Source organism: Sphaerodactylus townsendi, linkage group LG16, assembly GCF_021028975.2.
Source record: "Sphaerodactylus townsendi isolate TG3544 linkage group LG16, MPM_Stown_v2.3, whole genome shotgun sequence".
In the NCBI taxonomy this organism is placed as follows: domain Eukaryota; kingdom Metazoa; phylum Chordata; class Lepidosauria; order Squamata; family Sphaerodactylidae; genus Sphaerodactylus; species Sphaerodactylus townsendi.
This window is the reverse complement of record NC_059440.1, coordinates 1,588,113-1,610,187: the sequence shown is the minus strand read 5'-3', so window position 1 is coordinate 1,610,187 and position 22,075 is coordinate 1,588,113. Positions and strand designations below refer to the sequence as shown.

General features: G+C 48.3%; 2 protein-coding genes across 6 annotated transcripts in view; both read left to right on the top strand.

Moving 5' to 3' along the window:
- Window positions 1-22,075, top strand: part of NLK (nemo like kinase) — a 543,928-nt gene that overhangs the window by 209,520 nt on the left and 312,333 nt on the right. The gene's annotated exons all lie outside the window — the stretch shown is intronic.
- Window positions 1-22,075, top strand: part of TNFAIP1 (TNF alpha induced protein 1) — a 32,932-nt gene that overhangs the window by 405 nt on the left and 10,452 nt on the right. The window contains exons 1-6 of one of the 5 annotated variants that reach the window (XM_048518760.1): window positions 106-234; window positions 5,759-6,082; window positions 9,880-10,049; window positions 14,945-15,034; window positions 19,822-19,874; window positions 21,779-21,974. In XM_048518760.1, the coding sequence (XP_048374717.1) occupies window positions 5,869-6,082; window positions 9,880-10,049; window positions 14,945-15,034; window positions 19,822-19,874; window positions 21,779-21,974 (723 nt within the window). In that variant the 5' untranslated portion in view covers window positions 106-234; window positions 5,759-5,868. The other 4 variants (XM_048518763.1, XM_048518764.1, XM_048518759.1 and 1 more) reach the window with 4 other exon arrangements.

The window sequence follows — 22,075 nt, the reverse complement described above, 5'->3', positions numbered from 1 at the left end:
TCCAGCGCTTCGCCTGGCTGCCTGGCTGGCTGGCGGGCGGGCGAGGGGTTCGTAGGGCATGCTGGGAAGCGGCGCTCCTGTCCGGCCTGGTGCGCGCGTTGCCTGCTGGGACATGCAGGCAGAGGAGCTGGGGCGGGGCGTGGCCGGCGACTCGCTGGGAGGCGCTGCTGTCCGGGCGACGAGAGGGTCCGGGGCGCCCCCCCACCCCCACCCCCACCCCCCGATAGCCGCCGCGTAAGTCCGCCGCCCGCGGGGGCTGGAGGGGCCGAGCCGGGGGGGGGGGGGGCGGGCGGGCGGGCGGGGAAAGCTGTGCCTGTTGAAGTGCCGCTGAAGACGCCTCTTGGGGCGACGGGGGGGGGGCTGGCTTTCCGGTGCGGGGGGGGGGGAGGCCGCGGGTGACTCTTCTCCCCCCACCCCGCCCCCGCCCCCGCGCGGCCTCGTGCTCTGCCTGCGGGGCTCCTGCTGGCGCCCGCCTGGCTGCCGGGGGGGGGGGCGGGGGGCACTCGCCGGAGCGCCAGGGTTTCCGCTGGAGCGGAGCGGAGCCTCCCTGACCCGGGGCGGGCGGGGCGGGGCGGGCAGCGAGGTCAGGCGGCCTCTGGGGTGGGCTGCTGGGAGGAAAGCCCCCCCCCCCCCGAGCGGCGCCCCGGAAGGAGAGCGGGGCAGGGCGGGGGGCGCCGGTTCTTTCTCCGTCCCCGGCCGTCCGCAGCCACAGGAGGGAGGGCGGGGCGCCTCCCTGCCCAGCCCTGGCCGAGGGCCCGGCCCTGGACGCCGTGCGCGACGTCGGGGCTGCTGGGCGGAAGGGGCCGGGGGGGCGACGTGGGTGCGGGGCTGGCTCGCCAGGGGGACTCCGTTCCCTGCAGGCGGCAGAGCCAGGGCGGTGGAGCCGGCCTCCAGAGCGCCGAGGGTCCCTGCCAGGCCCGCTTGTGCCAGAGGGCCGCCCCGCCACAGGCACCCGCGCCGCCGCAGACTTTGAGCCCCTTTTCCCCTTGCAGCGCAGGAAGACTGCTGTGAGCCAACGCCTGTGCTATGCTAATGACAGCAGTGAAGGGACGTTTTGGAGATGGCTTCCTGCTGCCTGGTGTGGCTGCTCTGTGGGCTGGGTGGTGGGAAGGTGCAGACTGCAGAGGCCTCCACTTGTGCCCCTGTTTCGCTGCTGCCCTGGCTCGGGATCCTCCGGGCGGTGCCCTGCCTGCCTGCCTGCCTGCCTGGGGCAATCGGTGTTGGCGTAGCAAGGGAGACGCAGAGCCAGGGGAGGGCTTCCGCAGGTAGCTGCGTCCCCAGTCCTCTTGGTTAGAAGTGGGAATCCTGCCAATATATGGGCTGCTCTTGCCTCTGCTCAGCTGGTCGTCTGTGACCACGAAGTCGTTCCCTCCAGATGACCAGGCAGGAGATGTTTACAAAAGTTTTGGGATCTGTTTTTTTTATCCTCCTTGTTCCTTTCTTTGAAGTAAATATTATTTGCAGGCTGTGTATGTTTTTGTACCTTTTTCTTGACTCCCACAGTGCTGCAGGTAAAGGAATTGCTTCATGAGCAAGGATTCAGAACAGAGCAACTGTGGTTAGACTCTAAGGTCTTATATTGTCAAGTGTGTCCCTCAGTCTTAAGTGAGAAGAAATTCATAAACTCTGTACAGAAGGTGAATGTGGCTCTAAGAGCTTCAACAAAGTACAGAAAGATTTAAGACCACTGAACCTAGTTGGCACCCAGATGGAAGCCTGACATTGCAGATTCTTCCAGAGCTTGTGGTTTCTGTGGTCTTAAATAGGTATAGATATTTTATGGGGGGGTTCGGGGGCAGGGCCACGTCCCCACCCGCCCCTGGGGCATGGCTATGCCTCCCCAAGCCCTGCTCCCAGTGCTTATAAAAGCAGTTCTCTGAGGCCAGGGACAGCAGACTCCCCTGCCCCCCCCCCCCCAGCAGCAGCTGGGCTCCCAGCCGGCAGCCCCTTCTGCCCTCCCCTCTGGGCAGAGGCATAGCCAGGGCAAAAGGAGCCCGGTGCAAAATCTGAGCGCCCCCCCCCCCCCCCGCGGCCACTGTGATGCTGGAATCCACCCCAAAACAGCATCACTTGCAATGGTGTTTAAACTACAGCCCACATTCTCCTTTTAAATCCTGCTTAAAGGGAGAATCTGGAGTCCCCAGTTAAAACAACATTGAAAGTGATGCTATTTTGGAGTGGATTCTCCCCCACCCTGAAACAGTATCACTTTCAATGTTTAAACTGAGGACTTCACATTCTCCCTTTAAATCCATGCTGAAGGGGGTGGATTTAAAAGGAGAATCTGGGGAAACTTTGGGGGTGCCTGCTGTCAGGGGTACAGTTACTAAGCTAGCAGCACCAAACTTCCACAGCATCTTTAGGAGACTCTCCTGATGATATCACCCATGTTTGGTGAAGTTTGGTTCAGGGGGTCCAAAGTTATGGACCCTCAAAAGTGTAGCCTCCATCTTCTATTAGCTCCCATTGGAAACAATGGGGGCACCCCCTTTGGGAGTTCATATCTATAGACCTTCTGGACCAAACTTCACCAAACCTGGGTGGTATCAGTAAGAGACTCTCCTAATGATAATGAAGCCCTCCCCTGGCTCTGCTTCTTCCTTACTACGCCAATACCGACTGCCCCAGGCAGGCAGGGCACCACCCGTAGGATCCCAAGCAAGGGCAGCAGCAAAACAGGGACAACAAGAGGTTGGAACCCCTGTTTTTTGGTGATCTTTGCATTCCCTCCTCTTAGGTCTGTTCACTGGTGGGCTGCACATGTGTTTTCCAGCATACCTTGTGCATGCCAGGTTAGGGTAATGTTCTAAGCAGTCGTGTTCGAAGCCTGTGGGTATTTCTGGTTGAAAAACTAACGCCAAGCACAAAATCCAGCTGAGGGGGAAGCAGAGGCAGTTCTTCTGTTGCCGGGGTGGGGGGGTTCTGAGTCAGAGCCGTCATGTCGTCCTGGAAGGTGGGGAACAGACACCCGTTTCCTGCAGCGCCGTGAGCAGACAGACCATGTGGGTCTCCTCCCAAGAGTGGCTTGGTTTTCCCAGTGACTGCAGCTCTTTGGCAGAGGGAGAGCTCTTGGAAAGGTCCAGGCCTTCCCCACACTTCTGATGATGCCAGATGCGGCAGTGAGCGTGCTGCCTGGGGTGTGCGATGAAGAGCCTATTCTGCCCGTTTTTCAAGAGCAAATCTGGGTGCTGGGTACAATTCAAAGTCTGAGCTTAGCCCTAAGCAGCCAGGGCGTGGGGTACCTGCAGGACCATCCTCTCCTGTGCCAACTTACTCCCTACATTTAAATCGGTACCCAGCCAAGGCCCTTTGTATTTGCTCAGACCTTTTTCCAGGTGTGAGATATTTTTTCCGGACTGTCCCCCCCCCCCCCCCAATTAACATGGCTGATTTGTGACGGTTTTCAGAATTCTCTCCATTTGGCAGCCACTCTGAGCCACACTCAGTCCTCCCGAGTGTTCCAAAGAAGCGAAGCTCTGCAGAGTTCCGTCTGTGTTTGGATGGTTGCTGAGTGCCTTCCTTATCTTGACCTTCCACCAGGGGCCTCAGGGCAGCATGTGTGGTTCTCCTTTCCCCCATTTTATTCTCACAACAGTCCAGTGAGGTGGTCCAGGCGTAGTGTGTATAACTGGCCCAAAGCCACCCAGCGAGCTTCCACGGCAGAGTTGGGATTTGACCCCCGTGGCTCAGAGAGGCAAGTGGAAGCCCCGCAGTGAAAGCTCTGCTCATGACCTGAGTTTGATCCCAACGGAAGTCCATTTTAGGTGACCCGCTGAAGGTTGACTCAACCCTCCATCCTTCTGGGGTGGGTGAACTGAGGACCCAACTTTCTGGGGGGTAAAATGGAGACGACTAGGGAAGGCAATGGAAAACCGCCCCATGGAGTCCGTCAGGGGACTAGAATCATCAAGTTGGAAGAGACCACGAGGACCATCGGATCACGTCCCGTCTAAAGTAGAGAGTCGGCCATTTTTCCTTTCCTTTGGTTTTCTTATTTTCTCAAAGTAAGAGTCCAGTGGCACATTAAGAATCAACGGTTGTATTCCAGTGTGAGTGGGAGCTCCCTTCATCCGATGAACTGGAGTTGTAAATCCCTCGGGCCGGTTTATAGAAATTACAAGTGGCGAGCCTCTATCTGTGGAGTTAAGTACTGCAGGCAGGGAATTAGATATAAAGGCGAGAGGGTTTTTTTCACGGATTTCTAATGAAGTGAGCTCTGAGGAGGGCTGCCAGAACAGCAGACCACCCCCAAACCTGGAAACCCCGATCCCTGCTGCCACTTTGTAGGGTGGTGAGGGAAATTGCTGTTTCTCCAATGACACAGCGTTCCTTCTAGAGCAGGGGTCTGCAACCCGCGGCCCCGGAGCCGCATGCGGCTCTTTCAGCCTTATACTGCGGCTCTGCGTGGCCTGGAGGTTGGAGGATAGCATGGACGTGTCCCTCCAGCCCTTCAGAGCAGCACTGGAAGGAAAAGGGAGGGGAGGGGCCGAACCGGAGACGGCTCCATGCGGAGACGGCTCTCTGGCTCAGTTGATCTTCGGAGTCGTGGAAAACGGGTCCAAATGGCTCTTTGGGTGGTAAAGGTTGCCAACCCCTGTTCTAGAGTGAGGCTGCAAGTGATGTCATCGCGTCAGAGCCCTGCTGTAGGATCCCACTGAAGCTCTGTGATAACCACAGTGTTGCAGTTGTGGTTCTGGAAGTGACATCAGAGTGATGGCAATTTGCATATCTGTGCCCCCCACTGCTTCCCACCAGTTGCTGGCACCCATAGCTCTGACTCAGGCATGCTTATGCTGCAGTAAATGTTGTTGTGGACTAACGCACAGCTGAACATTACTCTGATTAAAAAATCTGCCTAAATATGTGAAGATAACATGTAACCCACATTTTACTTATGTAATAAGTTTTATTTAGTTATTCTATTTTTGGCCCACCCTTTCCTGATTAAGTTAGGCTCAGGACAGCTAATGACAATATGAAAACAATTGAAATGGTTAAAACCCCTCAATAGTATTCACATACTAAAATCTCTGAGGAAGAAGAGTTTGGATTTATATGGTGCCTTTCTCTCCTGTAAGGAGTCTCAACGCAGCTTACAAACTCCTTCCCTTCCTCTGCCCACAACAGACACCTTGTTAGGCAGCTGGGGCTGAGAGCATTCTGGTGACCCAAGGTCACCCAGCAGGCTTCATGTGAAGGAGTGGGGAAAGCAATCCAGTCCATCAGATTATAATCTCCTGCTCATGTGGAGGAGGAGTTGGTAATCAAACCCAGTTCTCCAGATTAGAGTCCACCTGCTCTGAACCACGACACCAAGCTGGTGTCATAAAACCTCTACAGTAATGGGAAATGGAGAGGAAAAGGAAGAGTTGTACATAACGCTCTTTGAGGCTGTAACGGGAGAGGCAGTCGGTCCTGCAGGCCCAGTGGTTCCAGAGCATTTAGGGGTTGAGAGGTTCAAACCAAAACCTTGAACCTGATCCAGTTCCACCTGGAGCCAGGGCAGCTAACAGAACACTGGCTGAATATTCTTCATCAAATAGTTCACTTATTTGTTTGGGATGTCACCTTTTGTTTACGAAATGTAGGCGTGCTTCATCAGATCAGCTTCAGTTTAAGACATTAGAAAAATTTCCAGCTTCAAGCTCCCATCTCTGCCTGGAGTCACCAATTGGCAGCCGTGGGGAGAGGGCTGCTGGCCTGATGGGTTTGGGCCTGCTCTTCTGTTCCCTAATGGTCCATGTTGCCTTTACCCCAGGGGCCTCGTCACCACCCTCACTCAGCCGGGGACCCTCGTGACTCGCCCCCACCACGGCGGAGCCAGTCAAGCCCACCCTCTGCAGAGTCATCATCTACCTGCAGAAAGAGATGTCTGCGGACACCTGCCTGACCTCCATCTGCCCCCCGCCTGGAGCCAAACCCAAGAGCTGCAGCTTCAAAGCAGGCAGTCCGGCCAACAAGTACGTGCGCCTCAATGTGGGCGGCTCCTTGTACTACACCACCGTGCAAGTGTTGACGCGGCACGACACCATGCTGAAGGCCATGTTCAGCGGCAGGATGGAAGTCCTCTCCGACAAGGAAGGTGAGCCCCAAGCTGGCAAACGTGTCTGGTGCTGATCAGAACCCTCCGCCCCCCGACCCGCTTCTCCCATTGGGATTCTTGTTGCCATGGCGGCAGCAGCAGCAGCAAATAAAATCTGACGAACTGTCGTATACTGAACCAGGCCTGTTTCCCTGGGCCAGCAGCATTCTCCCCTGCGTCTGGGGCAGGAAGAGGGTTTTCCCCGCTCCTGAGGCCATTTGCACTGGAGATGCTGAGGACGGAGCTTGGTGCCTCACATGTGCAAAGCAGATGCCCTCCCACGGAGCCGTGGCCCTTGCCCAATTGCAGCTTGTGTAGATGAATCTGTGGGCCCTCTTTGCACTGAGTTCATCTAGCTGATCTCTGCCTATACTGGCTGGCAGGGTCTCTTCCCCAACTCCCGCCTCCTGAGGGTCTGGACCCCTCCTGAGGCCAGGGATTGACCACAGGATTTTCCGCATGCAGAGAGTGAGCTAAATCAGTACAAAATGGAGCATTTGGAGGCAGTTGCTCCGATTCTTGCTGGCAATTAACTCTGTAGCTGTGGCGGATGGGACCGCTCCTTAGCTATATCCCCTGTTATTTATACTTTAGACTTTTATACCACCCTGTCCCCGGGGGGCTCCGGAAGGTGTACAACATCTAGACGTAGTACAATAATAAAATAGCTAAAAACCTTTAAAAGCAGCGATAAGAACAATAAAACTAAGTATACTAATATAGTGAATACAAGTATAAATATAAATGGCGTCCAGCAACTCAGTTTTCAAAGTCCTCTCCCCTAGAGGGTGGAGCGGCGAGTCCCATAAGCGGCCCAGATGTAAAGGGCCTAAAGGGGGGGGGGCACTATCAGCGGCTGGTCCCTCCAAAGGCCCGGCGGAACAGCTCCGTCTTACAGGCCCTGTGGAACTGACCAAGGTCCCGCAGGGCCTGGACAGCTGGAGGGAGAGCGTCCCACCAGGCCGGGGCCAGAGCCGTAAAGGCCCTGGCCCGCGTGGAGGCCAGCTGCATCATCGATGGTAGATCGACATGATGGTAGATCCTGTGCTTTGAGTGCTCCATTTGCTTTCAAGTCACAAGACTCCAAAAACCCAGTCCTTCCTTTCCACCCACTCTGAATATCCTGCTTCCCTCTCTGCTTGTCCAACCGGCCTATCCCAGCCTTCTCCTCTAGGGCTGCACCTCCCCTCTCTGGTCATTCTGGCCATGTGTGGGTTTTTTGCTGCTCCCAGATGCAGCAGCACCTCCAGAGCCTGACCCTCAAAGCCCGTCTCGGCCACCCCTCCCGGTCTCTGCTCTCATATCAGAAGATTAAAAATAAGGCCAACAGTGCAAAATGTGTTAAAGTATAAAAACTCCCCACGCCTTTCACTCAAGAGGCTTCTTCAGGGGAACCTATGATATAAAGCATGTAACTGAATTACTGTGTTTTTAAAAATAGTTATTTCGTTAAAATTATACAAGTAGTTTTTGAAGTAGTTATGTTGCCAAACCACTGCAGGACTAACAGGTTGGTTACATTCATTTAGGAATGAAGAGAAACCAATGCAAGAGTGGTATATCACTGCTGTATAGGCATTTGATTTTACTAATAAATGTAAAGTTCTTACTGAATTCCGGTGCCACAGTCCGGAGACTGGTACACATAGGAAACTGGACATCTTTGAATAACCTGAACAAGTCTACACCTACTGTGAAAGCACTCCGCTGTATTTACAGCATGTTGAACCATCTATGAACTAAAACAACTCATGCCGTATGTACTGAACATTATACAAGGCTTTTTGCTACACTGTGTAATGGAGGCTGTCTGCCAGAAGATGATGTTTGGTTTTATCGTATAATATGTGTATATGTTAAATGGGAATACATGATAGCTATAAACAGCACCTTTAGAGTATACATACGTTTATATTTCATATTATGTCACATGATTAGTATAGTCGAGTTAAGTTGTTATTCATATATTTGAGCACCTAATGTTGGTTAGGCACTGTATTTATTTAGAGTCTGTTATATGCATTTAAGAACTTTACATTTATTAATTAAAGCAAATGCCTATGCAGCAGTGATATACCACCCTTGTATTGGTTTCTCTTCATTTCTGGTTGGTTGTATATCAGGTCCAGTTTATCATATATAACAGTGGTGGCGAACCTTTGGCACTCCAGATGTTATGGACTACAATTCCCATCAGCCCCTGCCAGCATGGCCAATTGGGGCTGATGGGAATTGTAGTCCATAACATCTGGAGTGCCAAAGGTTCGCCACCACAGATATATAACATTCATTTAGGCACAAATTAGATTCTTAAAATTTGAGTTGCACAGTTTATTTTATCTCTCTAACAAGGGATTTTTTTCCTTTCTCCTTTGTGCGATCTCAGAGACAAATAAGCTCAGTTTTGTATAAGATACACCCTGTAAACTGAGTTCTAATATATTTCATTTGCTTGTATAATTTGAACTAAATAACTATTTTTATAAATTCAGTAATATAATGACATGCTATATATCGCAGTTTGAGCTGGATGAACCTCTTCAGTGAGACATGTGGAATTTTTATCTGAGTAATAAAATATATATTTTACCTATTTTGCCCCATTTTCGTCCCTCTGCTCTCATTTCCCAGCCCCTTGCTGCCCATGACTGTCCTTTCTGTGGTGCTTCCAGCTGCAGCCATCCAAGGGTCTCTGGTTCCCTCGGCCCCCTCACCTTTTCTGCTTGCTGCCCCTGTGGCCTGGCCTGGCTTCCTGCATGATTCCTAGAATTATAGAATGATCGAGTTGGAAGGGACCAGAAGTGCCACCCAGTCCAACCCCCGGCCATGCAGGAACACACAAGCAAAGCACTCATGACTGATGGCCGTCCACCTCTGTTTAAAAACTTCCAAAGGAGGAGATTCCACCACCCTCCAAGACAGCACGTTCCACTTCTGAACAGCAGGCACCGTCAGGGAGTTCCTCCTAATGTTTAGGTGGAAAGAACTTCCTGCCCCTTCTCTTTCTTCCTCCCAGCTACTTCTCAAAGCCCAGTGCTTCTATTTAGCCTTTGGCATGGCCCCTTCCCACAGAAACATGTGAAGAACGGGAACAGATTCTCCCTCAGTTTGTCCTTTTCCTCTCTTTTGATGTGTCAGTTTTCAGATTGCAACTTCCTTGATGCAGTAGCCTTTCGTCTTCCATTCTGTGAAGCACCTTTTATTCTGTGAAGCACTACCTGTGAAGCATTACCCATAAATTAAATTGTGGTGGCGGCAGAAAGCAATGTTGAGCCACAGCCAACTGGTAGTGATCCCACAGGGTTTCCAAGGCAAGAGACGTTTAGAGGTAGTTTGTCACTGCCTGTGTCTGTAGAGGAGTCCTGGACTCCTTTGGTTAGCTCACCTGCAAATACCAACCAGGACCAACCCTGCTTACTTTCCACCGTCCATGGAGATCAGGCTAGCCTGGGCCATACAGGTCAGGGCTAAATTGGTAGAATCAAACGTCCTCTTTGCTGCAAAGCCTACTGAGTATCCCTGGCCTCTCACACGCTCTCTGGTCCGGTTTTCCTTGCAGGGTCTCAGTTTGGCAGAAAAGCTGTTCTAAGGAGCAGTTCCACAGCCACGACCTTTCTCTTCCTCTTGGGTTCCCTCTTTCGCAGTTTTTGTTATCTGCCCTCTGCTATGCATTGCTTCTGTGGACAACCAGGAAGTGGTCACCTTGAATGCAGCTTTGCCTTTCCAGTGGGAGCGCCAACCTTGTGGGTACTACACCAACTGCTGTTGAAGTGTTGTGTCTTCTGTCCATTCCCCAGGTTGGATCCTCATTGATCGTTGCGGGAAGCACTTCGGGACTGTTCTCAATTACCTCCGGGACAACACGGCTGCCCTGCCCAAAAGCCAGCAGGAGATCCAAGAACTGATGGCAGAAGCCAAATATTATCTCATTCAGGGGTTGGTCGACCTGTGTCAGGCTGCCCTGCAGGTAACAACAAATAGGTTGGCGGTGTGTGTGTGTGTGTTAGGTCTCGAACCTTGAAGCAGTACGTGGACTCTGTATTGTTGATCAGTAGCATGAATTGATCGGCATCGAAGCACCCAGCTTGGCAAAGTCAGTTTTGGGACCTGGCTTTTGCTATTCCCTTTTATACTGATGTTAGTCCCCCCTCCCTTTTTCCCAAGGAATATGAGAAAGAGGCGTCCCAAGGTCAGCGACATATGGAGATAAATCCACCAGGCATCCTGTCCTCACGGGACATTCACGCGTTGCAAAACGAAAGCCGTGCAGGCCAGGTTGATGTCAGGGCTCCAGTTTTTCTTTTTTCTTTTTTTTCTTTTTTTTTTGGTTTAAAAAATAAAGTTTATTTCATCCACTGTGGTACAAATACAAACATTTCCGATTCATCTACATATCAACAGTTATTGCAGTTATTATTATTATCGCACGTATATACAACCTTTCAGAGAAAATCATTATTAGCTATAAAACAGTGTACCAAATACCAAAAAAGCAAATAAATAATACTAATAAAGGGAAAAAAAGAAAAAAATAGAGATAGAGTTAAATAAATATTGTGAAAAAGAAAAGAAGACGGAAAAAAAGATTAATAAAAAAATAAAAAAAATAAACCCCAAGAGAAGGGGGGACTTCCAACTTAAGGGGGTTCCCTTGTAAGGGATTACTTTGTTGCATTAATAAATATAGCACTTGCTACTTTTTCCCCCTGTATATTCATAGGTTAATTATTATTTAACATTGAAGGTACAATAATAATTTGTTTGTTCCATGTCTAACTTGTATAGAATCGTTTAAAGGTCGCCAAATTTCTAGAGTCTTTTCTATATTTCTTTTTTTTAATATACCAGAAAGTTTGTCCATTGATGCGTATTCAATTAGCAGTGAGATCCATTCTTGTATTTGGGGGGGAGAAGTCTTCTTCCAGTTTCGTGCAATCAGAATTCTAGCTGCAGTTATCATATACAAGAGTAAAGTTTTACAGTTACTTTGAATTTTATCATTTATCATATTTAATAGAAACATTTCCGGACAAAAACATAAATCTATTTCTAAAATAGTCTTAATATTTTGGTAAATTTCCAGCCAGAAGTTTTTAATTATTTTACAATTCCACCAAATATGGAACATGGAGCCCTTCTGTTCTTTACATCTCCAGCATAGGGGCGAGGCCCCTTTATACATTAATGATAGGTTGCTTGGACAGAGGTACCATCTGAACATCATTTTATAAAAGTTTTCTTTTAATTTGGTACAACTAGTAAATTTGAGATCTTCCCATGTTCTTTCCCATTGTTCCAGGAGAATAACTTTATTAAAATCTTGGGCCCATCTTACCATACAGATTTTAACTTGTTCTGCCTCTTCTTCCTTTTGTAGCAGTATTTTATAGACTTTACTTACAGTTCCTTTCTGTCCTTCTATTAGTAGTTTCCAGAGAACTCCTTCTTCTAATTCGAATCCTTTTTTTTTAATCTATTTTATATTTTTCAATAATTTGTTTATATGTAAACCATTGACATGGTACATTGTCGATTTCAATTTCATTTCTTTCTTTCAGCCTAATTTCAGATCCATCTTTAATTAGTATATCACTATATCTCAATATTGTTTTATATTGATTTGTCCTCAAGGTCACTGCTTCCAGTGGTGAAATCCATTTAGGGGTTTTAAGTCTATTTTCTTTTTTATATTTTTCCCAAATTTTGTATATTGGTTTTCTTATAGTATGGTCTGTGAAATGTTTAAATTCCTTTCCTTCCATATACCATATGTAATAGTGCCACCCATACATTAAATCATACCCCTCTAAGTTAAGCAGTTCCGTATCATATAAAGTAACCCACTCTCTAAACCATGTCATGGTTGCAGCATTATAATACAGTTCTAAATTAGGGAGTCCTAATCCTCCTCTTTTCCTTTCATTGCACATTATATCAAATTTTATTCTGGATTTATGTCCACCCCATATGAATTTGGTTAGATCTCTTTTACAATTTTGAAAAAATCTTCTGTTCGTTATAATTGGTAGAGATTGAAATAAATAATTCATTTTAGCTAAGACCATCATCTTGATCAGTGCTATTTTACCTAACAAGGTTAAGTTTAAGTTATTCCATTTTTTAAGATTTTCCTTAATTGCTTTCCATTTTTCCTCATAATTATTTTGGTAGAGTAAAATGTTCGATTTAGTGATTACTATTCCCAAATATTTTATTTTGTTTGTTATCTCAAATTTCACTATATCTTTAATTTGTTTTTCCTTAATTTTATTTGAGTAAAAAAGTAGTATTTTAGTTTTTTTTTCATTTACTTGTAAGCCTGAGGTTTGCTTGAATTTCTCTAATTTTTTTTCAGTAGTTGTAATGTTTCTTCCTGCGGGTCTATAAATAAGGGCAGATCATCCGCGTATGCCTTAACTTTATACTCATATTTATTGATTTTGATTCCTTTTATTTCTTTTGTTGTTCTAATATATTCTAATAGCGGTTCTATCATCAGTATAAATAGGAGGGGGGAGAGTGGGCAACCTTGGCGTGTGCTCCTTTCAATGTTAAATTTCTGTGAAATTTCACCGTTTATTTTAATTCTTGCAGTTTGATTGGTGTAGATCGCATGTATCCATGATTGAAAGTTTTCCCCGCATTCTATTTTAGTTAACATTTCTTTCATACTGTCCCATCCAACGCTGTCAAATGCCTTTTCAATGTCTAAAAAAATTAGTGCAGCTGGCTGATTGAATTTTTTTTGTAGTACCTCCACCAGATTAATGACAGTTCGTATATTAGTTCTACTATATCTCCCGGGTAGGGCTCCAGTTTTTCCTTTTGAACCCAACTCTCTGCCTCATTTCAAACAGGACTTGCAAAGAAGTCCTGCTGTGCTCCAGGAGAGCCCCAGCAAGAGCGATCAGGACTCCTCAGCAGCAGCTCCAGAGGGAGCTCTTGGGAGGCCTGCCCTCTTCAGAGGCATTTGAATCCAGTCAAAAGCAGTTGCCTCAGGCAATAAAAGATGAGGGAAAGAATATGGCATGGCTATTATATAATTAAATTAAAGATTTAAATAACAACTAATACAAGATAGAGGAAGTTTGAGAAAGAAAAAATAACGTTGAACTGTTCATTACAGGAGATAGGAAACGTGCTAGGAAAAATGTACAAGCTCTTCAATATGATACTGAAACAAAGCAAGTGAAACAAATCATGATAAAATGGACACAACATTTATGGACTAAAGAAGTTGAATTTATGGAATTTCAGATGTTAAGAGGACACTGGTATAAAATGGTTCTGGTGGGTTTTCCGGGCTGTATGGCCGTGGTCTGGTGGATTTTGTTCCTAACATTTCGCCTGCATCTGTGGCTGTCATCTTCAGAGGTATATCACAGAGAAAAGTCTGTTTCACACTGTGTCCAAGTGAGAAGGGAAAGTTTAGTGTGGTATATTGTCCATGTCCCAGGGTGGGGAATCAATCATTAAGTTGGTTCTGGTGGGTTTTCCAGGCTGTGTGGCTGTGGCACACAGCCCGGAAAACCCACCAGAACCAGTTGAATCCGGCTGTGAAAGCCTTTGACAATATATCAATCATTAAGTGTTTGGGTGGAACTTGCTATGCAAAGGTGTGGTTGAGTGCATTGTATTGCGGGTGGGGTTATCAGTCCATTTTTTAAATACTGGGAGCCAAGCCTTGCTAATTTTTAAAGTCTCTTCTTTCTTATGGAAGTTGTTCTGGTGTTTGTGAATTTCAATGGCCTCCCTGTACAGTCTGACATAGTAAGCTTCTGAATTGTCCAGAATTTCAGTGTTCTCAGATAAAATGTTATGTCCAGTTTTGTTTAAGACATGTTCTGCAACTGCAGATTTTTCAGGATGGTTAAGCCGACAGTGTCTTTCGTGTTCCTTAATACGGGAATGAATGCTGCGTTTTGCGGTTCCTATGTAGACCTTTCCACAGCTGCAGGGTATGCGATAGACACTTACAGAAGTGAGGGGGTCTCTCTTGTCCTTTGCTGAGCGGAGCATCTGCTGTATTTTCCTGGTGGGTTTGAAGATGGTCTGTAGGTAATGCTTTTTCATCAGTTTCCCTATTTGATCTGTGATTCCCTTGATGAATGGTAGAAATATTTTTCCTGTGGTAGGCTGTTTCTCCTCAGTCCTCTGGGTTTCTCTTGGTCTTAAAGCTCTTCTGATTCCTGTTGTGGAGTAGCCATTAGCCTGCAGAGCCCAGTCTAGATGGTTGATTTCATCAGTGAGGAGGTGAGGTTCACAGATTCGTTTTGCACGATCTGTCAGACTTTTGATTATGCCCCTTTTCTGTTGTGGATGATGATTGGAGTTTTTATGTAGATACCGGTCTGTGTGTGTCAGTTTTCTATATACTGTGTGGCCCAATTGGTGGTTGGGTCTGCGAAAGACCAAGACATCTAAAAAAGGCAGCTTCCCTTCTTTTTCTGGTATAAAATGTTTTATAGGTGGAATATTCCAGCAAAAGACATAGCAAGAGCTAACAAAGATTATAATAGTAAATGCTGGAAATATTAAAATATATATGCAACATTTTTATCACATGTGGTGGGTGTGAAAGAAAGCTAGATGAGTAGAAAGGGTGAAGTTGGTGAAGTTAAGAGTCAGTTCGCCACGCAATACAACAGGTATTTGGTGCCCCAGGATGATCTTTGTCTTCCCTCCTCTGCTTGCTGTGGCGGGTGAGTTGTTTGGAGACGGTCTGCCTCTGAATGCCAGAGCCAGTTGACGGAACCCCCATATCTGAGGGCCGCACAATGCCTGTGGAGCTGGGGGCGAGCAGCAAAGGGCCAGGAGCGGAGGCAGAGCTCACGACTCACCCTCTCCCTCCACCTTCCGCAGGACAAGAAGGATTCTTACAAACCTGTCTGCAACATCCCTGTCATCACGTCTCCCAAGGAAGAAGAAAGGCTCATAGAATCCTCCTCGAAGGTGGGTGTCTGGGTGTGTGTGTGTGTGTGTGTGTGTGTGTGTGTGTGTGTGTGTGTGTGTGTGTGTGAGAGAGAGAGAGAGAGAGAGAGAGAGAGAGAGAGAGAGAGAGAAAATGCTTCATTGAACTCCTGCTTTTTTCTGCTTCATCAGAGGTTGGTGACTCACAGCCTTGAGGATGCTGCAGATGGGGGAGGCAAGAAGGGATGGCCTTCCCTCTCTCCCCGGGTCTTCTGAGGCTAAGGAAAGCTGACCTTGCTAGAGATGTGCTGCTCCTGTTTCACAGTTTGGGGCTTTCAGAGAGCCCGTGTCGCGCAGTGCTGAGAATGTCGAGCTGGGACTCGTTCACCTCCCTTCTCTGCCATGAACTTCACTTGTTGAACAAGGTCCTTTTGTATGAGGATGAAATGGAGGAGAGGAGACCTGCACCTGTCCCTCAGAGCTCTTTGCCAGAGGGGTGGTTAGACATCTCAGCAAGGGTGGCTGCTCTTTTCTTACTGGAGAAGGCCTGCCTTACTGCTCTCCAGGGAGGATGGGAGCAAAGAGGATGCTATAATATGTGTGGATGATGTAAAGGAATTTGTTCAGGACTGGACTGGCAAGGCATTCCCTTGATACACAATCTCACTCACAAATGTGGAACTTTGCTACATTCGGAGTTTCCATAACATAGGGAATTAGCTCTTTAGCGTGTTTGGCTACATACAAAGGAGTGGAAAACCAGGATCTTTTACTTGAAGAGGTGCCTATGGCCCCTTCCGCACATGCAGAATAATGCACTTTCAAACTGCTTTCAGTGCTCTTTGAAGCTGTGCGGAATAGCAAAATGCACTCCTTAAGCAAACAGGAAAGTGTGAAAGTGGATTGAAAAACATTATTGCCTGCATGTATGAAGGCCGGCTGATAAGGAGAAAATAATCTGGCAGTTCCAGCAGAGGAAAAAAATGACAGAGACCTGATTTAAAGGTAAAAAAAGAAAATGAAGTTTAGAAGAAGAAAAAAAAATTGGATGTATATCCCCCTTTTCCCTCCTGTAAGGAAACTCAAAGGGACTTACAAACTCCTTTCCCTTCCTCACCCTACAACAGACACCTTATGAGGCAAGTGGGGCTGAGAGAGTTCTGAAGAACTGTGACTAACCCAAGGTCACCCAGCAGGCTTAATGTGTAGGAGTGGGGAAACAAATCCACTTCACCAGATAAGAGTACGCCACTCATGTGGAGGAGTGGGGAATCAAATCTGGGTTTTTTTAGATTAGAGTCCACCTGCTCTTAACCACTACATCCCTCTGGTATTCAATTGAATGAATTGGAACAATAGTGGGGGAAGGGGCTTAAGCAAATACTAGCAGGTACTAAATTGCTGTACAGATACGTAGCACCTTCCAAACTATCAATATAACCAATCAAATCAAAACCAGCCGCAGTTCCTCCAACTGAGATTCAGAGCTGCTTTTAAGCTAAAAAAGGGGATTCTGAGGAACAGGATAGAGGAGAAATGAGATCTGTTGGGACAGAGACGTCCAGTCTTCCCACTGTGAGGCCAAAATTGCAGAGAGAAACCAGGTGCTCCCTGTGTGATGCATTATGGGTTGGAAAATAAAAGGAGGTAGATTAAGATAGGCTGCAAAAATGTACCTTTCCTAGTCTGTGTGGGAATCAGGCGAAGGATCCTGTATGTTGGGATCCTGAGTTGTTGTGCCTGTTGAATCCCAGTCAAACCCCAACGGCTGCCTCTAGATCCAGGTCAGTTATATTGTTTTGGGCCAACAGGACAACCTGGATTCTTTTCAGATAACAAAAGATTGCAACAGAGGAGGAAGGAATACTTGGGGTGGAGCATCAGGAGAGAACTATAGAACTGACTAAATTCTCAGGGTAGGACAGCTGGAAGGGAAGTTATTAGTTGAATTATAATTTAGAAGTGCAGGACTTTATCATTCAAATCCACAAAACGAGATGTGGAGCCGAAGCATATCTTTGGTGGGAATTTTGGGAGATTGTGAAAATCTGAACTGGAGGTTCCAAACTGTCACCAGGTGCTTAACGTGTGAATTGTGTTAATGTTCAGGGATTGCATCTCATGGAGAGGCGTCCTCTGGCCAGGCGTGGCTTCATTGCTTCCATCCTGTTGGCGCTCCCTGATTTCTCCCAAAATGGGTTCCCTGAGCATTGCTATTACAGCAAGATCATTTGCTGTGTTCTTTGCAAAACTTGGCGACTGCTTTCCATGCTCCGCACTTGCCTCTTGGGCTGTGGCTTGTTTACGGGGGACTGGGGGGGACTGGCAAAACCATAGGCCACCCCCCAGGCAGCATGAGTCTGTGGCGTTACCCCCAGGTCTGCAAAAGCTTAGTCTAGGCAGGGATTTGACCCCTTTAAACCCTGAAGGTATCCAGGGGCCCAAACAGTTTCAGCACATAAACTGGTTGTGCTCCAGAAAATAGCCGTCAGATGTTTTTTCCTGCCTCCCACCTCAGCTTTGGATGGTCTCTGACTGGGAGGCACATGGCCTCAGAGTTTGCCAAGGTGTACTCTCTCTTGGAGTATGGAGACCTTCCCTAGGGGCGGATTTCCCACCCTCCCTTAGGGAGGCAGGGATAAAAAACGCTACTTCCTGTTCAGGGCTAGGGACTCCCACTTTGCCATATCAAAGGGAAACTCCAATGTGAGCGTGATTGGCGTAAGCTGATAAACTGTCTCCCCCTGCCGTGGAAAGTGGTCTCTCAACAGAAAGATTGCCTCCGATAGATCTCTATCTCAATTGGAGTCCCGAAAGGACCTGTTCTCACACGTGTATGGAGTAGTCATATAGCTGCTGGACTTCTTCTCCTGGGTTCACACACCACCTCACTTCTAAGAGGTGGACGTGACTGGATCAGCTTCCCATGGCTATGGGCTCTTTTATCACTTTCCCCCCAACTCCCAGTGATCCCGAAGCTCCTGAGATGCACTAGAGCCTAAAGGGGCATGGGAGCCATCCTGGTCAGCTCTGCTCTGTGAGGGAGAATTTTAGTTCTCCTTATAATGGAGATGGTAGTATCCCCTCCATTTCATCTTCCTGCTCTTTCCAGGACCTCCCCACTGTAGGGACTCCTCCTTCAGCCACCTAGATCCCTGGGCTGGTTCCTGGCCTGGGATCACTCTGGCTAGCTGAGCTACACTCTCCAGCTGTAAGGGCTTACCTAAACGGAAGTCATCAATACCCATTCTGGCCTCCAGACGACCTTCTACAGCCAGATCTTTTATAATTCCACCTTGAAATCCTTCACTTTTCTAGTCCAGAGCTCGACCTTACGATGACTCCTCAAAGCCTTCTTGTACTCCAGTGCATAATTGGAATTCCTATATGGGAGGGATTCTCTGAAGGACTGAGAGAAGCAACACTCTCCAAGCCAGGGGCCGCAGCACTCATTCCACGGTGTACCTCTCTATCTTTGAGGGAAAAGCCCATCTCTAACATCCTTGATGTTCTCCCTGCTCTCTTGTTAAATTCTAACAACAACAGGCCTCCCCACAATCCATAGGTTCCTCCTTTGGAGACTCCATAACTGGCTCTTATTCTGCCCTAATAGCCTCTCCCTTCGAACCGGTGCAGGACATCCACTCCACGTATGGCTATACATGAAGACTTACTCTTTCCTGTGGCCATCACTTCTGTCTCAGAGTCTCGGAGCTGAGGGCCCTCTCAGTGAATCCTAACCCCTCTGTGTTTTCCATCAGGGATAGAGTAGTCCTCTCCTACCTAGATCCCACTCTCTAAAACCTTCCAAAGCAGCATCACTGGCCTCTCTCCTTCAACAGGACGCTTGCTTCTCCCCTAACCTCTGCCTCTAAGCCGGGGACCCTCATCCCCTGAACGCACCTGGCACACTCTAGACGCTTGGGAGGTCTCTCAAGGCCTTTATCTCTACGTAACGGCAGAGCACTAGATAGACCTAATCTTCCTTTATCAACATGTCTTCTCCCAACTTAGGGTAATTGGGACAGTCCAATGCAGCCATTAGTCTCAGCTATTAGGTCCCAAGGACCGCGGAAGCAAATACAAAGCCCTCCTAATGCATCTGTAGTTCCTGGAGGAATCCAATTTCCACTCTACCAGAAGCGCGGCTACTAATGCAGCATTCCGCAAGTAAATGTGCTGGCCTTCCTGTCGAACAACTAAGCAGATGTTTATATACAGCCCATTCCTCCTTCACAGATAATTACAAGCTCCTAGTCCCCAAGCGCGGCCGAGATCAATCTCTCAATGCAGCAGGGTGCTCAAGAACATACTAGACGCTTAGCGGCAGCCCACCCTTCTTTGGGGGACACTGCTTGGGGAGGTCCCACCGAGAAGGTCTCCGCCTCCAAGAGAACGGACCATTGGTACTCACCCTGAAGGGACCTTCTCTTGTAGGCAGGAGACCTTCTTGTCCCTCCCATGGCGCCGCTAGCGTTCAGAATGATCTCCAGTTAATTACCTAGTTAAATGCTGTTAGGGTTTCCCCTCCGCTCCGCGGAGCAACTCTGTTTGCCTGTTGCACTGTTGCTTATTCTCATATTTTTCCTTCCTGTTCTTTCCTATGGATATGCATATATTCTTTGTTTCACTGCTCAGTCAGGAGTTTTCTGGGAAAGTAAGGAGTCCTAGCCTGAACAGGAAGTGACGTTTTTTATCCCTGCCTCCCTGAGAGGGGGTGGAAATCACCCCACCGAGAAGGTCTCCTGCCTACAAGAGAAGGTCCCTTCAGGGTGAGTACCAATGGTCCGTTCTCCTGGTCCAGGCTGATGCTTCTTTTTTCTTTCTAGCCTGTGGTGAAGCTGCTTTACAACAGAAGTAATAACAAGTACTCCTACACCAGGTAAGGTCTGCACTTTCTAAGTTGGCACTAGCCTTGTTGCACTGTCAGTGCCAAGAACCCTGTATAAGAGCTGATTCAGCATGTTATGGTGGTTGAACCTCACAAGGGAGGTGGGCGACCTGCTTGCTTCCAAAGGATGGGGAAGTCTGACCAGATTTATTTAGGCTCAGGTGGGAAGCTGTGTTGGCCTGAAGTAGCCGATAAAAGTGGCATCTATAAGACCTGCCTTTGTGGGCAGGCGCCCTTCTTCAGGACCTCCGGGGCCCCAGAGCCGCTTGCCTTGTGCTCCCTTCTCCCTTTTGCAGCCCGTGTGTTTGAGGCAGGAGGACTGGACCAGGGACACCTGGTGGGCTTCCATGTCTAATCTGGGCCTCCAAGCCCCACCTGCTCCCCGAGGGCTCTTTCAAAGGGGGGCTGGAGGTCCAGAAGGAGGGGGCTCTACCCACAGATATAGAAAGAACTGAGAAAAACATACGTAAGAGGAGGGGGTGGTTTTCCGGCACAAAAGCCTCTGCCTGCACGTTTTCAAACGACCTCTGATGCATCCTTAATTCCCGCCCCCCCCCCCCCCCCCGGGGCTCAGAGCTGCACGCGTCATCCTCATCCACATTTTGACCTTGCTGTGGCAGCACACGCATCGCTCCACATCGGGTGTCAAACTTGGCAACCATCTTTCCAGACCCTGGAAAAAAATGGTTTGGGGAGGTTTGGCTGAATAAAGTTGCTGTTTATTCATTTCTGCGGTGAAAGCTATAATGACCCTCGAGTTCCATATTCACCTGCTCCTGGCAAGCTTGCTGACTTGTGGCTGCTTGTATGTGCTTCTGTCTCACCTTTCTGCTTTCCTGCAAATCTGCTATCAGCTCACCCCTTGGCAGCCATAAAGTTGTGGCAGTGGACCTTTTGGGTGGCATGGGTGGAAGAGAGCAAGATCTTCCCCCACCCCACAGGGATCTGTAAGGAAACTGGGATCATGCCTGTGTTGCCACTTAGAATTGTGATGGGGTGCAGTGCGTGTGGCCCAGAGAGCCAAAGATCTGGACTCGGGTTCAAGATTGTCACAAAACTCAGTGGATTGTGCTTTTGTATTTTGATCTTGCCTTACATTGCCGGAGGGGTGATTTTTGGTGAATCGCTGTCTTCTCTGGCTGATCACAAGTGGGTGCTGTCTCAAACCAAACATCTGAACAACTGGAGCATTTGCCTCATGAGAAAAGGCCAAATGGTTTGGGGGCTGCAGATGGTTTTTAAACCACAGATGATGACATGGGTTTTTTTTTTTGCCATAAACGTTCATAAAATTATGCGAGATGTAGAGAAAGTGGATGGATCAGACTCTTTCTCTCATCCTCTTTCTCTCTCTCATCTTTGGGGGTGACCAGGGAAGTCACTGTGCAGTAGATCAGGATTAGGCAGTGATCCCTCACTTAGACGGCTCTGAAAGAGAAGCCCTGGGGCAGAAGATGACGTGTGTTCAGATGGGGCGGGTGCTGGTGTGAGGGTTATCAAGTCCAGCTAGGGCCATTTCTGCAGGGGGGGGTGGAGTACTCAGCAGGAGGCCGCAGAGTCTGCCTTCCAAAGCTGCAGGAGAAGTCATCTCTGTAGTGAAAAGATTGGCCGTGATTCTCAGGAAATTGCAGGGTTCACCTGCAGGTTGTCAGCTCTTATTGTTGCTTTCATGTCCTTCGTGGGGGGGGGGGGGGGATGGCGGCAGCGGCGGAGGAGGAGGAGGATTCATAGCAGCTCCTGTGTCGTCGTTCTGGGAAATGGGATGCCTTGTGTATAATCTGGCTGGGCACCTCTTTGGTTTTTGTGCAGAAAGACGGTGCACCGATGTGCCAGATAAAAGGGCGCATTTAACTCTCCCTCCCCTCCCCTCCTGCTGTCTTCCCATTGCATTTCAGCAACTCTGATGACAACCTATTGAAGAACATTGAGCTGTTTGACAAGCTCTCCCTCCGCTTCAACGGGAGGGTCCTCTTCATCAAGGACGTGATTGGTGATGAGATCTGCTGCTGGTCCTTCTATGGGCAGGGGCGGAAACTGGCTGAAGTTTGCTGCACATCGATCGTCTACGCTACTGAGAAGAAACAGACCAAGGTACAGGAGGGACTTGGATCTCTGGCTTCTTGTGGGGAGGCGCCAATGCAGAAATCCTTGTGCGTGTGCCAAAGTGTGGCGGTTGTGTTGGAGGGACAAAG